This window comes from Oncorhynchus mykiss, chromosome 25, assembly GCF_057628025.1.
Source record: "Oncorhynchus mykiss isolate SJ-2025 chromosome 25, ASM5762802v1, whole genome shotgun sequence".
NCBI lineage: Eukaryota > Metazoa > Chordata > Actinopteri > Salmoniformes > Salmonidae > Oncorhynchus > Oncorhynchus mykiss.
In genome coordinates, this window is record NC_143046.1 from 48,325,159 (window position 1) to 48,342,108 (window position 16,950).

The 16,950-nt window shown below is 40.6% G+C and overlaps 1 protein-coding gene across 4 annotated transcripts in view; it reads right to left on the reverse strand.

Moving 5' to 3' along the window:
* babam2 (BRISC and BRCA1 A complex member 2) overlaps positions 1-16,950 on the reverse strand; it is a 198,737-nt gene that overhangs the window by 21,286 nt on the left and 160,501 nt on the right. For 3 of the 4 annotated variants that reach the window (XR_016491855.1, XR_016491854.1, XM_021584324.3), the window contains exon 8: positions 16,135-16,234. Coding sequence is in view for 2 of the 4 variants with exons in the window: in XM_021584324.3 (XP_021439999.1) it covers positions 16,135-16,234 (100 nt within the window). In the remaining 2 variants the exon portion in view is untranslated. Of the gene's footprint in view, positions 1-10,300; positions 10,501-16,134; positions 16,235-16,950 lie in introns of those variants that run through there. The other variant, XM_090220431.1, reaches the window with a different exon arrangement.

Sequence of the window (16,950 nt, forward strand, 5' to 3'; positions counted from 1 at the left end):
ATTTTACTGAATTAATCAAATGGTCACCCAGATTAACTTTTTCTAATACAGCCTTTTCGGCATCGAGAGAGACATTGAGTGCAGGGTCTTTACTTTTGCCAAGATGGTTTAGGATATTCAAAGCATGTCTCACATTGTCCTTTCCAGATCTGGATTTCACAAAGCAAATCAAAGGTTTATTGAGGTCTGGAAGTAGGCCCTCCAACCTGCGAGCAAGTCTATTAGCGACTATTTTAACATCAACTCCTAGCAAACTGATAGGTCTAAATGAAAAGAAGTTTAATGGGTTTTTGTCCTTTTTTAGTATCAGGCTAATGGATGCAGATTTCCAGGACTCTGGTATGTCTCTTTCGAACATATCATTTAGAGCAGGCATGAAAATATGCCCTATCTCAGGCCAGAACTTCCTGTAGAACTCTGCCGAGAAGCCATCTAGGCCGGGTACCTTACCAGAAGGCATTGCTTCCCATGGGAGCATTTAGTTTATTTCTAGGCTCATCTGATATAGTGGTCAAGATGATCTTATTCAGATATTTTGTCATTTCGTAGTTCGATCTTTGTGAAGTATGACGAGATATATAGAAGTCGCAAAAGGTACTATTGATAGGCAATGGATCATAAGAAGTGGAGCCATCTGCGTTCCTTACAGACTTAATCTTTTTAAGTTGGTAGAGCAAGTAGACGGCTCGGCCAGTTACCAAACTCATAATATTTTTGCTTGGTAATAAACCGTTTTTTTGACATGCTTTGTATGATCTGAATTGAGTTTGTCCTCAGCACAAGCTAGTGACTTCCTGTTTGCCTGGGTTGGTTGTTGTTTATGAAAAAGTTCTAAATGCTTTACTTCAGCCTCAAAATGTTCACTGTTTTCTAAGCGTCTTGATCAGAGAAGTTTGGGAAATTATATAAGCCCTTATGGTTGCTTCAGCAGCATCCCAGACAGTTTCAGCTGAGACAGGAGAGAGTTGATTGTCAAGCCAGTAATTTTTTAACACAAAGCAGAATCCTTCATTGTTAAGCAGAGACATATTAAGTCTCCAATATCTCGTTTTGGGGATTGTTTTGCCAATTTCAATATCTATGTAGGTGGGGCATGGTCATAAATGACTATAGAACCAATAGCACATGACTGTACAACATGCATGTAAGTATAGGTCATCAAAAAATAGTCCAATCTAGAATATGAAATATGGGGATTTTTTTTTGAAAATGGCCCTTGACTGTTTTGGTACGCCTACTGGAGAGCTCTTCTTTGTCTACACCCATTCAGCATTGTTCACACCCTCTTAAGCCTTAGCCCCACACATCTCTTTAAGGATTCACACGTGAGGCGATGTGCTAAATAGTCAGTATGATAGTGCACTAGAGAATCAAAGATTAAGACTAAAGGCTGGTTTATACTACGTCTATCAACATGTCTGTGTACTTCACATTCCAAGTCAGGCTTTATCCTTACTACAATGGTGGATATTGTTGCTAACTGTTGCTAACTCTAGCAGGCTTGCAACTGCGCGTGAATGTTGCACATGGCTAGTCGTACACAGAACTCTTAATTGAGACAATTCATGGGTGAGTCAGAGCCAATAAAAATGATCATTTTTTTATTATACATTTATTTTTACCTTGAACAATTCTTATTTACAACGACGGCCTACCCCGGCCAACGCTGGGCCAATTTTGTGCTGCCCTATGGGACTCCCAATCACGGCCGTATATGATACAGCTTGGATTCGAACCAGGAACTGTAGTGATGCCTTTTGAACTGAGATGCAGTGCCTTAGACCGCTGTGCCACTCGAGAGCCATACATTTCTGCCAAAATCTAAATAAAATAAAAGTAAATCTTGCAAATTCAGCAGGCTATGGTGTGAAATAGGCTTTTAGAAGTGATGTCTTTATTTAAGAACTCGTTAATGCTGTCTTTGGTGTGCTTATCAATGCACAAGCACCTTTACCCCCACTCCCGTTCTTCCATCTGTGGAACAGCTTGTTGAGTTGTGGCCATAGAAATATATTCCATAGAAGGTTTTGGAACCTCTAACCCTGTCAATTTGATTGTTAAAATCATGGGTAAACTAGCAATAGCTGCCAGTCTTGACTTGAATGGAAACTGCCATCTATGGATTATATATTTATAGTTGGTTGCGACTGTCAGTTGGCCTTCCGCAAACTGCCATCTATGGTATCTGATTTCATTGGTCCTCAATTTATGGCTCAGACACTTTCAACTCAGAATAACCCGTAGCTGGCTCACCTTTTTGAAAAGTAAATCTTTATGACAACAAATCCTTCAGAATTTTCCAGGCTAACTCAGGGCTAACTCCATTTATCCTGAATGAACTCAGAGTTGACCTCGCTAACTCCTCAACCCATGTATGTAGTATAGTCAGGATTTTGTCCCAACTAGGCACCACACCAGACCAACTGAGCTAATCGATCAGGTCAGTGATTACCTAAATTCAACACACCTATTTGGTTAAATCAAAAACATGAAGTGCCTGTGGCCCTTCTCTCTCCCCCTTTCCAAGCAGGGTGAAGACATGCCTGTTCCATTCAGCTCCTCTACACCAGAGGTGTCAAACTCATTCCATGGAGGGCCTAGTGTCTGCAGTTTTTTTTCTTCTTTCAATTAAGACCTAGACAACCAGGTGAGGGGAGTCCTTACTAATTAGTGACCTTAATTCATCAATCAAGTACAAGGGAGAAGTGAAAACGTGTAGACACTCGGCTTTCCGTGGAATGAGTTTGACACGTCTGCTCTACACCCTCCCATGGTTCCTGGAGAGCTACAGTCCTGTAGGTCCAACCCTAATCTAGTGCAATGGTTCCCAACTCCGGTCCTCAAGTACCTCGAACAACACACATTTTTGTTGTAGCCGCCAACAAGTATATCTGATACTCGAGGACCGGAGTTGGGAACCACTGATCTAGTGCATCTGATTCTAATAATTAGCTGGTTGATAAGATGGATCAGGTTAGTTACATGGAGTGAAAACCTACAGGAGGGTAGCTGGTGCCTCCGTTGGTATGCACATTTTCATTGGGGAATATGAAGGATTGACAGCAAAAAGAGGCAGAACAACTCAATTTAACATGTTTTGGTGGATAAACACACAGGATCATAATAAATTCTATAGTCAATAGGGAAGGAAAACTTGTCGGTGTGCTTGTTTTTGTCTCAGGTGCCTATTCCTGACAGGACTCGCAGCTGTATGAGGGCTCTGCTGGAGTCCCTGTACACCAGTGGAGGCTCCTCAGAGTAGGAATGGGAGGACCATCCTCCTCAGTGAATTTCATAAAAATTCATTAAAAAAGTTATCATTTTTAGATAAAACTATGTTAAATATAATCATGTCACCAAATAATTGATTAAAACACTGTTTTGAAATTAAGGTCTACAGTAGCCTCAACAGCACTCTGTAGGGTAGCACCATGGTGTAGCCTGAGGACAGCTAGTTTCTGTCCTCATCTGGGTAAATTGACTTAAAGGTAAAGGTGACGTGGCAGCGTGGTAGGCACAGCTTGTCCCATGAATTGCTTGTCCCATAATCATAAAAATTGAAGATCAGCTGATAACTGCAAAAACAAACATTCTGGATAATATAGAGAACCTTGAACTATTTATTGACTATTTTTGATATCAAAAGAATCAGATACATCGAAGCGAACAAGGGAAGACCTTTCCTCGAGCTCTGCGAGCGAAACAAGGGAAATTCTAAAATTCCAAATTTAACATTGGAGGGGGAAGTTTTTAGAACTATGTCTCCAGAAGATAGAGCATTGCTTACAAGCAACAGTTTTAAAAATGGATCTATTGCCTGGGCTACAGGGGGAGGTTGAGGCCTTAAAAACAGGAATAAAATGGAAGATATACGTCCCTAAAAGACACTACGGTAGGATAATAAAACAATGATAGCCTAATTAATTGATCTAAACTGCAGGAGTATGAAGAATAATATATTGTTATAATGGGCATAAAGGAGGATGAAAACTAAAACTATCAGTCAAAGGAGGAAAAAGTCCGGGTGACCATGAAATAGTGGAAAGAAGACGTGACCTGTACCCCACTTTCAAAAGGATCCGACCTGAGTAGCAGAATGTTTGTCTAGTGGTCAATAAATTATATGTAAACAACTAAATGTTCAAGGACTCGAAAATTACTACCAGGCTGTGAGTGATCGCTACCTCCTGCTGAAGTAGTCCCCGATACACATTTGCACCGCATTACACAGTATGAACATTTTTTGCAAGATGGACTTTTTTTTATTAATGCAGTATGGAACCGTGGACTTAAAATCCAGTTTTGATTTAGGGGAAGGCGAAGATGGGTAAGGCTGACCTTTTATCTTTATTTAATTTGAAGATTGTACATTAGAAATACCAAGGTTGTTTTTTTCGTTTGATATGATAAGGCCTAATTGTAGAGGTTGGGTATATTATGACTTAAAAGCTGTTATATAGTGTGGCCCTTGTTCGCGGATGTGAAGAGGTGTGATGGTTCTTTGCTGGTGACACTGTCAGTGATTTGTTTAGAACTCAAGGCACACTTAACCAGCATGGATACCACAGCATTATTCAGCGATATGCCATCCCATCTGGTTTGCGCTTAGTGGGATTAACATTTGTTTTTCAACAGGACAATGACCCAAAACACACCTCCAGGCTGTGTAAGGTTTATTTGACCAAGGAGAGTGATGGAGGACTGCATCAGATGACCTGGCCTCCACAATCACCCGACCTAAACCCATTTGAGATGGTTTGGGATGAGTTGGACCGCAGAGTGAAGGAAAAGCAGCCAACAAGTGCTCAGCATATGTGGGAATTCCAACACTATTGGAAAAGCATTCCTCATGAAGCTGGTTGAAAGAATACCAAGAGTGTGCAAAGCTGTAATCAATGCAAAGGGTGGCTACTTAGAAGAATCTCAAATATAAAATATATTTGTTTAACACTTTATTGGTTACTAAATGATTCCATATGTGTTACATCATAGTTGTGATGTCTTCACTATTATTCTACAATGTAGAAAATAGTGAAAATAAAGAAAAACCCTGGAATGAGTAGGTGTGGCCAACTTTTGACTGGTACTGTATATGTAATAAAAAAGTTGTAAAAAAAATACAAATAAAAACTTCCAGGACGTCCTCCAACCTATCAGAGCTCTTGCAGCATGGCATGACAGCACTGACATGTTGTCCACCCAATCAAAGGATCAGAGAATGAATAGAGCACTGAAAGCATACGCTACAGCTAGCTAGCACTGCAGTGCATAAAATGTGGTGAGTAGTTGACTCAAAGAGAGAAAATAGTTGAAAAGTTAAGAGAGCACTGAAAGCATAAGCTACAGCTAGCTAGCACTGCAGTGCATAAAATGTGGTGAGTAGTTGACTCAGAGAGAAAATAGTTGAAAAGTTGAGAAAAATCTAATCTTCAAAAATGAAAAAGAAGCAAGAGAGATAGACAGCTACAGTTGAAGTCGGAAGTTTACATACACCTTAGCCAAATACATTTAAAGTCAGTTTTTCACAATTCCTGACATTTATCCTAGTAAAAATTCCCTGTCTTAGGTCAGTTAGGATCACCACTTTATTTTAAGAATGTGTGATGTCAGAATAATAGTAGAGAGAGTGATTTATTTCAGCTTTTATTTCTTTCATCACATTCAAAGTGGGTCAGAAGTTTACATACACTCAATTAATATTTGGTAGCATTGCCTTTAAATTGTTTAACTTGGGTCAAACGCTTCGGGTAGCCTTCCACAAGCTTCCCACAATAAGTTGGGTGAATTTTGTCCCATTCCTCCTAACAGAGCTGGTGTAACTGAGTCAGTTTTGTAGGCCTCCTTGCTCTCGCACACACTTTTTCAGTTCTGCCCACACATTTTCTATAGGATTGAGGTCAGGGTTTTGTGATGGCCACTCCAATACCTTGACTTTGTTGTCCTTCAGCCATTTTGCCACAACTTTGGAAGTATGCTTGGGGTCATTGTCCATATGGAAGACCCATTCACGACCAAGCTTTAACTTCCTGATTGATGTCTTGAGATGTTGCTTCAATATATCTATATAATTTTCCTGCCTTCTGATGCCATCTATTTTGGGAAGTGCACCAGTCCCTCCTGAATCCACTAATTTGAAGGGGTGTCCACACTTTTGTATATATAGTCTATGTGGCTGCTATGAAAGTGAACTGTGTTTGTGTGTGATCAGGGGTGTATTCATTCTGCTGATTCTGTTGGAAAACTTTTCTTAAAAACGTTACAAAACGGGGCTAAACATACCTCAATTTGTCTAATAGAAACTCTTGTTTCCAACTGTTGGACTAATGATTACATCCTAGATCAGCTAGATGGAGGCAAGAGTGTGCAAGGCGGTATTGAATGTGTCAAAGTCTGTCACCTTGATTACTAAAATGTATTTCGACCTGTGCACATACGTTGTAAACTTTCATTCATAGGCTAGGTTGTAGTAACCTCATGATGGGTATAGGTAACATTTGAGTGTCATGTAGTAGCCTAAACCAATCGATGTTACATTTAGCTGGGTGAATGGAATATGAATGACAGTCATCCAATATGCTATAATAGAAATAAGGCCATGCTTATATATATATTTTTAATCATCCACCCTCATCTTAAATGGCACCGACCACCACTGCTGTAAACTGGGCTTCTGTTCCCGCACTGAACTGTTCTTGCCAACCGTCTTTGCTTTCCACACCTGGTTGCAGGTATCTACTTGTTTTTGAGCACACCCTCATACATGTTTTAGTTACTTTGCATAATTCTGTGGCAGTATAGTTCAATATAGTTCATGGTGACGGACTGTAGGTTTGTTGTAGTCCTGGAAAAACACTTCTGATTAAACTCATTGAGAAATGTATGATTAGTTGACAAGTTGAATCATGTGTGCATGGCTAAAATTTAAAATGGGTACTGTTAGGGGCACTTGAGGACTGGGGTTGGGAAACACAGCTGTAAGGTCAGGGTTTCTCAACCCTCTCCTCGGGGACCATCAGATGTTCCACATAAACTCAGTAAAAAAAGAAACGTCCTCTCACTGTCAACTGCGTTTATTTTCAGCAAACTTAACATGTGTAAATATTTGTATGAACATAAGATTCAACAACTGAGACATAAACTGAACAAGTTCCACAGACATGTGGCACGGTAGCCTAGTTAGAGCGTTGGACTAGTAACCGGAAGGTTGCAAGTTCAAACCCCCGAGCTGACAAGGTACAAATCTGTTGTTCTGCCCCTGAACAGGCAGTTAACCCACTGTTCCTAGGCCGTCATGGAAAATAAGAATTTGTTCTAAACTGACTTGCCTAGTTAAATAAAGGTAAAAAATCAAAATAAAATGTGTCTAACAGAAAATGAATAATGTGTCCCTGAACAAAGGGGGGGTCAAAATCAAAAGTAACAGTCAGTATCTGGTGTGGCCACCAGCTGCATTAAGTACTGCAGTGCATCTCCTCCTCATGAACTGCACCAGATTTGCCAGTTCTTGCTGTGAGATGTTACCCCACTCTTCCACCAAGGCACCTGCAAGTTCCCTGACATTTCTGGTGGGAATGGCCCTATCCAACTGGACAAATATAAGCAGCCCCTATTTGACCTTTTGGATTGAGAACCACTGCTCTATACCCCTCAAACAGAACTCTGGACCTCAAAGCCAGTTCCAGTGCATTTTTTCATTGTTGCCCTCTATTCAGGGACTGATGTGGACATGGGACACCAGGTGGGTACAATTAGGGCTGTGTGTGCCCGGTGGGTGAAATTAGCCGGTGATTGTCTAGCAAATAAATGTCGGTCTCACGGAAATTGATCGTTAACTAACATAAACACATGTAGCATCTCCTGGCTTCCACACATAGCCTACAAGTCACTGATGCAGACCTTTGGAACATCTACATGTTAAAAAGTCTAAATCCTTGTAATATAGCCTACACCTGAACAATAAATCTATTATTTATTTTAGACAGGTCTAAAAACATGATATGAAGAAAATGTAGTCTATTTCAGAATAACATCTGAGTTGTCCTTATGTTAGGTCCTGATCTGGCTATGCCATATGGCTGTGGGCTACACTAGTTCATTTAGCAGACAAGATTTGAAAATAATTATTGAAAATAATTTTTATAGTACGAAGAATACAATTGAACAAAGCTGAATAAAATAAAGGATATTTTCTCCAAATGATTGGAGAAAATGGTGTTTTCTCACTAATGGGAAAACACCATTATCAAAAGTGACCACAAATGTATTTATGCATGTAACGCTTTTATTATAAAGGTGCATTTTTATGGTGAAAATGATCTTCCCCAAACTTGAAACTCACGCACTGCATACCAGTATGCCAGTTAGGCTCCACACTAGTTGTAAAGAGAATTAATGTGCTTCATTTTAATAAGTTATTTGGCCACTTTAGTTGTGATACAAACCATATCAAAACATATGCCACTGCTCCAAAACCGCCATAAAAAAGCTAGACTACGGTTTGAAACTGCACATGGGGACAAAGATCATACTTTTTGGAGAATGTCCTCTGGTCTGATGAAACAAAAATAGAACTGTTTGGCCATAATGACCATTGTTATGTTTGGAGGTAAAAGGGAGAGGCTTGCAAGCCGAAGAACACCATCCCAACCGTGAAGCACGGGGGTGGCAGCATCATGTTGTGGTTGTGCTTTGCTGCAGGAGGGACTGGTGCAGTTCACAAAATAGATGGCTTCATGAGGCAGGAAAATGATTTGGATATATTGAAGCAACATCTCAAGACATCTATCGGGAAGTTAAAGCTTGGTCACAAACAGGTCTTCCAAATGGACAATGACCCCAAGCATACTTTTTGTGGCAAAATGGGTTAAGGACAACAAAGTCAAGGTATTGGAGTGGTCATCACAAAGACCTGACCTCAATCTTATAGACAATTTATGGGCAGAACTGAAAAGGCATGTGCGAGCAAGGAGGCCTACAAACCTGACTCAGTTACATCAGCTCTGTCAGGAGGAATGGGCCAAAATTCACCCAATTTATTGTGGGAAGCTTGTGGAAGGCTACCCGAAACGTTTGACCCAAGTTAACCAATTTAAAGGCAATGCTACCAAATACTAATTGAGTGAATGTAAACTTCTTTCCCTCTGGGAATGTGATGAAAGAAATAAAAGCTGAAATAAATAATTATCTCTCTCTACTATTATTCTGACATTTCACATTCTTGAAATAAAGTGGTAATCCTAACTGACCTAAAACAGGGAATATTTACTAGGATTAAATGTCAGGAATTGTGAAAAACTGAGTTTAAATGTATTTGGCTAAGGTGTATCCCTTTACACTTGTGTGTATAAGGTAGTTGTTGTGGAATTGTTAGATTAGATTACTCGTTGGTTATTACTGCATTGTCGGAACTAGAACCACAAGCATTTCACTACACTCGCATTAACATCTGCTAACCATGTGTATGTGACAAATAACATTTGATTTGATGTAAACTAGCTATACTCCTGTTGTAAAGATAAGGAAAGTGCTTAATATTTGCTTAATATTAGCAAAGTTGAGAAATAAATATAGTAGGCCTAGCCTATAGAAAGCTGATGGGATCCTCCTCTTTTTAATAGAGGCCATCACTCTGTTTTCTCACGCAATTGCATAGCCTATAGAAATGTTGCTCTCATGAAGTGTTTGATTCGATTTTTGATTACATTTGCATTGATTTCAGAGTGATTATAGAGTGTTGAGTACCAGGCAGTTAGCAAGTTTGGTAGGCTACTAATGACCATCAGCAGCATCAGAGCTTGTAGAAGCCTATTTACAGTGACTAAACAGTCACATGGAATTTTACTGCCTTCCTGACTCGTGACCGCCAGTGTGGTGGTAATATGGTCACTGCAACAGCCCTAGGTGCAATTAATTATCAGGTAGAACAGAAAATTAGAAGGCTTTGGACCTCTTGGGTAAGAGTTGAATACCCCTGCTCTGTACTATTGACAAAGAAAATAAATATTTTATAAAATAAATACATTTAGATTAGGTTACAGAGATGAGGATGAAGGAGAGAATGGATTTTGAGAGACCCATGGTACCTGGTAAGATGAATATTGAATTTATTACCACCTGTCCCTGTAGTAGGGTTACCCTGCGTTCACCCTGCCCTTGACTAATAGTGGCTACTTGCAGTTCACAGAACAAAGTTGGAGACAACCATGTATCTGAATAAAGCAAGCATTTTACGTTTGTGGCATCTGATTTATTAACCCTGCTCTAAAGTTATGCATAGCATAATGACAAGAACGTGCAGTAAGACGGTTTTTATACTTTGTTTAATTAAACATGTAATGTATTATATCTTGCGAATCCTCAACCTCCAGTAAACCCATATAGTGCCCATCAGAAGAGGGGAATTTTCTCCTGGTGGAGCTGACAACACACGCAAGCAGCACCACTGGATTGTCTTGTCCCAGTCGCTCACCTCGCAGGGCCCACTCCTCCTGGCGGAATTGTCTACAAAGAGCAAAACAAATATCTGTCATGCACCATAAATACTAAGACATTCCTGTCAAGCATCTGGTAACAGGTACTGTCTCTCCCAATACCATCATTGCCATTGATGGTCATAATAGAGAGTCCCTTTGAGGGATTTTCTCAAATTAATGGGTAGGATTGTATCGGTGAATATATAAAGTGACATTCCTTCCCGCTAGGCTACAACCTCCACACAAGATTTTCAATGAATATGCCTCTACTCTATACAAAGCCATGGTCTTGTCAGGCTGGTATTTGAGTAGGCCCTACATCAGTATGGAACAGTTTAGTAGCTAGCTAAATTGTTTAATTAGTTCTTTCCGAATGTAGCTAGCTATTAGCAGTGAGCTGGTGACGCAAGTCAACTAACATTATCTAGCTAGCTAGAACCAGGCCAGCTAGCTAACCAACTTTGGCCATTTAGCTGGCTACTGTCTGCTAGTTGCTAAAGTTAGTTAGCGAGACTGGTGTTAGCTAATTTATATGCAGCAAAGGAGCTTGTGAAAACAGTAATGAAATAACTAACTAACCTGTTAGACATCTGTTCTCCGGGACCCACTGGTCTGGGCTGCTTCTTCCAATTTTAGTTCAGCGTGTGGTAGATTTTAGTTCAGCGGGTGGTAAGTAACATTATCCCTCTGTTGTGTGCAGGCCAAAGCTGGGGTTGGCGAGGACGCATGCGCCCTCCTCAATCCCTGTTAGCAGTCCCTGACCCTGTGCCCACTCCCGACAGCAGAGACATTCCTCCTATTTGGTCATTACCAGTTGGAAAGGTAACATTATGACTATACCAGTTGGTCGCTCAGGCAACAGCTACAAGGTAAGCTAACATACAATTGTAATGCATTCTGGCTTAAATTAAATTGTGAATATTGCTGAGAATTTAACAAAATATATTGTGCATCAAGGTTGTCAGGATAAATCATTATGTAGCTAAAGTTAGCTAGCTAATGATTTGCCACTACTTGCTACTGGATGGTCACGGTGCCAAGTAGTCAAGACAGACAGATCTCCAATCAGCACATGCTGCATTCTCACTTTGTATGATCTGCAATCATAATTCTGTCTATCTTTTTCCGTTTCTCCCGTTAGCCCCCATTCAATAAGTTTACAAAAAAAGCAGAGAAACAGAAAAAGAAAAGATTGAGAAAATATTTTGGGGTTTAAATCAACACCTTTTTCAAAATATTCCAACGGAAGTTGAAGGCCATAAATGTATCCTTCTCTGTCATTCGAGTGTCAATGTTGACAATTTAGTGGAATTTCTTAAATGTCTTCTGAGAAAATCCCTACGCTATATTGTCTACTCATCCTTCCTGCAGGATCGCGGCTCCATCTGCTGACCATTTAGGGAAGGGATGGGCAACTGCTGGCTCACAACCCAAAAAAAACCTTTTTTCTTTTTGTCAGGATCTCAACTTAATAGTTAAGAATAGACAAGGTGCTTTTTTAGAAATGTGGTTGTGTATCAACAGTTTTTCTATTGTTATATCAGTCACTGAATTAGCCCATGTCAGGTAAAATGTTTAAGATTGCTAAATTAATCTAGCCAGCTATCTAAACTTGTAGCAATCGTGATCAAATTTCCGACCAGGGGGCCCCTATTGAATTCGTTAGTCACCGAGATATCACTCAACTGCAAACATTTCTCTCCACCCAATGACAAAATTAGTAGAATTGCAGGAAAGTAGTTATACAATTGCAAAATCTTCTCTCAGCCCCTTGGCAAAATGTTTAAAATTGCAGCAAATAAACTTGCTTTAAAATTGCCACATTTTCTCTATGCCCCTTGCCAAAATGTGTAGAATTGCAGGAAATTACAGGGGGCCCCACAACAAAATTTCACCCAGGGCCCCCAAAAGGCTATACGTGTAGGTATAGATGTGGTTAACCTCTACGGGATCGATGTCTCCCCGTGGGACGATTGAGCTAACGTGTGCTAATGTGATTAGCATGAGGTTGAAAGTAACAAGAAAAGTTCCCAGGACATAGACATACAGTGCCTTGCGAAAGTATTCGGCCCCCTTGAACTTTGCGACCTTTTGCCACATTTCAGGCTTCAAACATGAAGATATAAAACTGTATTTTTTTGTGAAGAATCAACAACAAGTGGGACACACTCATGAAGTGGAACGACATTTATTGGATATTTCAAACTTTTTTAACAAATCAAAAACTGAAAAATTGGGCGTGCAAAATTATTCAGCCCCCTTAAGTTAATACTTTGTAGCGCCACCTTTTGCTGCGATTACAGCTGTAAGTCACTTGGGGTATGTCTCTATCAGTTTTGCACATCGAGAGACTGACATTTTTTCCCATTCCTCCTTGCAAAACAGCTCGAGCTCAGTGAGGTTGGATGGAGAGCATTTGTGAACAGCAGTTTTCAGTTCTTTCCACAGATTCTCGATTGGATTCAGGTCTGGACTTTGACTTGGCCATTCTAATACCTGGATATGTTTATTTTTGAACCATTCCATTGTAGATTTTGCTTTATGTTTTGGATCATTGTCTTGTTGGAAGACAAATCTCCGTCCCAGTCTCAGGTCTTTTGCAGACTCCATCAGGTTTTCTTCCAGAATGGTCCTGTATTTGGCTCCATCCATCTTCCCATCAATTTTAACCATCTTCCCTGTCCCTGCTGAAGAAAAGCAGACCCAAACCATGATGCTGCCACCACCATGTTTGACAGTGGGGATGGTGTGTTCAGGGTGATGAGCTGTGTTGCTTTTACGCCAAACATAACGTTTTGCATTGTTGCCAAAAAGTTCAATTTTGGTTTCATCTGACCAGAGCACCTTCTTCCACATGTTTGGTGTGTCTCCCAGGTGGCTTGTAGCAAACTTTAAACAACACTTTTTATGGATATCTTTAAGAAATGTCTTTCTTCTTGCCACTCTTCCATAAAGGCCAGATTTGTGCAATATACGACTGATTGTTGTCCTATGGACAGAGTCTCCCACCTCAGCTGTAGATCTCTGCAGTTCATCCAGAGTGATCATGGGCCTCTTGGCTGCATCTCTGATCAGTCTTCTCCTTGTATGAGCTGAAAGTTTAGAGGGACGGCCAGGTCTTGGTAGATTTGCAGTGGTCTGATACTCCTTCCATTTCAATATTATCGCTTGCACAGTGCTCCTTGGGATGTTTAAAGCTTGGGAAATCTTTTTGTATCCAAATCGGGCTTTAAACTTCTTCACAACAGTATCTCGGACCTGCCTGGTGTGTTCCTTGTTCTTCATGATGCTCTCTGCGCTTTTAACGGACCTCTGAGACTATCACAGTGCAGGTGCATTTATACGGAGACTTGATTACACACAGGTGGATTGTATTTATCATCATTAGTCATTTAGGTCAACATTGGATCATTCAGAGATCCTCACTGAACTTCTGGAAAGAGTTTGCTGCACTGAAAGTAAAGGGGCTGAATAATTTTGCACGCCCAATTTTTCTGTTTTTGATTTGTTAAAAAAGTTTGAAATATCCAATAAATGTCGTTCCACTTCATGATTGTGTCCCACTTGTTGTTGATTCTTCACAAAAAAATACAGTTTTATATCTTTATGTTTGAAGCCTGAAATGTGGCAAAAGGTCGCAAAGTTCAAGGGGGCCGAATACTTTCGCAAGGCACTGTATCTGATATGGGCAGAAAGCTTAAATTCTTGTTAATCTAACTGCACTGTCCAATTTACAGTCGCTATTAGTGAAAGAATACCATGCTATTGTTTGAGGAGAGTGCACAGTTATGAACTTGAAAATGTATCAATAAACCAACCAACATGTGGGCAGAATTTATACAATATTTTGAACAGAAATGCAATGGCTCATTGGATCAATCTAAAACCTTTCACATACACTGCTGTGGACAAAATCTAAATTGCGCTTAAACTGCAATAATAGATTGTGGCCTTCCTCTTGCATTTCAAAGATGATGAACATAATATTTTACCAGATCTCATGTGTTGTATTCTCCTTCATTAATTTCACATTTCCAGAAACTTCAAAATGTTATCTTTCAAATGGTATCAAGAATATGCATATCCTTCCCTCAGGTCCTGAACTAAAGGTAGTTAGATTTGGGTATGTCATTTTAGGCGAAAATGGAAAAAAAGCAAACCTGCGAGCCACGGCGGCCCCTCATGACGAGTTCAGATATTTTGTGGCCCCCACCCCTATCAAACTTGCCCATCCCTGATTTAGGGAATGGAGTTCTCAACCTGAGTGACAAATATCATGCCATAATATACAGTATTGACAGGGAACATTTTACTACAAGGGGGGGTGACTAACATGCATTGCTGGCTCAAACTCTAATATAGATCCAACAATAAGCATGCACAGGAGGGGAAGTTGTCCTTTACCATATACATAGCATCAGCGTGTTCTCATCCAATTCCAATCTTCACCATGCATTACACTATTTTTGTGTTGCTGGTGATTTCATTACCTATGGTTATTCATAAATACAAACATAGTATTCACAAAGGGTTTGTGAATGAATGGCTGCATTTCCTGATGCATTGGGTGACTTGTCTCGGTGCGTGTGAGTCTCTTACACACACACACGATCAAATCAAATTTTATTGGTCACATACACATGTTTAGCAGATGTTAATGTGAGTGTAGCGAAATGCTTGTGCTTCTAGTTCCGACCGGGCAGTAATATCTAACAATATCTAAGTAATATAACAATTTCACAACAACTACCTTATACACACACATAAGTGTAACGGAATGAGCGCCTCCTGCTGAGCGCCTCCTGCTGAGCGCCTCCTGCTGGGATACACACTACACATAGTGACTCAGACACCCCTTTTCAAGTCTATTTGTCTTTGTTTACATAGGACCAAGTGGGGAGTAGTCACGACTCTCTCAAAAGCAGCAAGGCCATACTGTGATTGTGTTTGTTTAGTCACAGCAGGATATGTGTGTGCGCGTGGGGGAACTGTGGATCACTGAACTTATATACACACAGATGACATCCCACTCCAAATCTGCCCTCCCTGGCATGACAAAAGGGAATCCAGCCTTGGAGTCTAACCGGTGAGGTCATGCCACAGGTATTTGCTGTGCCCGCACCCAGGACGCGCTACCTCTGCTTCCGGCGTATAAGGGCCCTGGAGGGTTGGATGCAATGTGGCCGGAAGTGATCCTCATTTACCATACTCACACCTGAACAAAATCCAGTCCAATGGGAGATCTGATGAAAACCAGGGCCGCATCCACAAAGAGTCTCAGAGTAAGAGTGCTGATCTAAGATCAGCTGTGCCTTTAGATCATAATAAATAATATTGTATGGACAGATCCTAGATCAGCACTCCTACTCAGACGGTTTGTGTGTACGGACCCTGGTAGTCGAAACGTTGTCTAATAAATTCACATGGGAGCATAATGCAGTGTGCAGAATACACTATTTTGACGTCCAGCACCTGCTAAGTCTACGGATATGCGTGTCATCTCTTTTCTATTCAGTAATACACCTGTTTTGTGGAGAAAAGCAGTCTGATGTTTTTCATTGTGCTTACATACACCCTATATGATGGAGTAACCTCTTTCTATCCCTTTCTCTCACTCTCTTTTCACCCTGTTGTGCTCTTTCATTATCAGGTTCTGTCATACCTTGTTGGTGAGGAGCTGGCACACTTGAGGTACATAGTCAATGAGGCAGCCTCCACTAGGGAATGCTGGGATGTGTAGTGCAGAGGAGCCTCCAAGTGCGCTGATGGTCAGAAAAAGAAAGAAAGAGTTAAACTACGGCACACAGCAATTAAATTCATATCCCTACTAAGGCTCATTCTATAAGGAGACCCGGTGGCTTTGAGTAAATTGCAGATGCATGCAGGTCATCCTATGCTTCTCATAATAAATCACTTTTAGACTACCTGTGGTATAAAAAAAGAGAGTTGGTTCTTGTTTACTTCAAAGCCTTACACTCTGCAATTTGAATTGGCAGAGAGCGAGAGTTAGAGAAAGAGAGAGAGGTAGAGGCAGTAATAAGGGACTGTGCACGCAACCCTTCTGTCAAACATTACATACATTTTCCGCTGACATCACTGCATGGTTTATCAGAAGCATTTAATCTCATGACAAGATTCAGACTTTGCTCACACAAGCATTTTCTGCCTCTATGTACAGAACCATAACACACACACCCTGGCATGTCCTTGATATACACTAGTTTATCCCTTAATTCAGGTTCAGCCCCACCCTGCTCTACAAACACAAGTGTTCTCAGGCATGACTGACAGGGGTGGTGGTTCCTGCTGCAGGCACATCCCTCCCTCCCTCTAACAGAACAGAACAGAAGTAGAAGAACAGGTGGAGACTGGAGAGGAGAGAGAAGGGCAATATGAACAGCACACACCCTGTTAATGCAAGAAATAGGAATGAGGTCAGACGTAAGCCTCTAAACAGACCACGTGTCCCTACGATCCA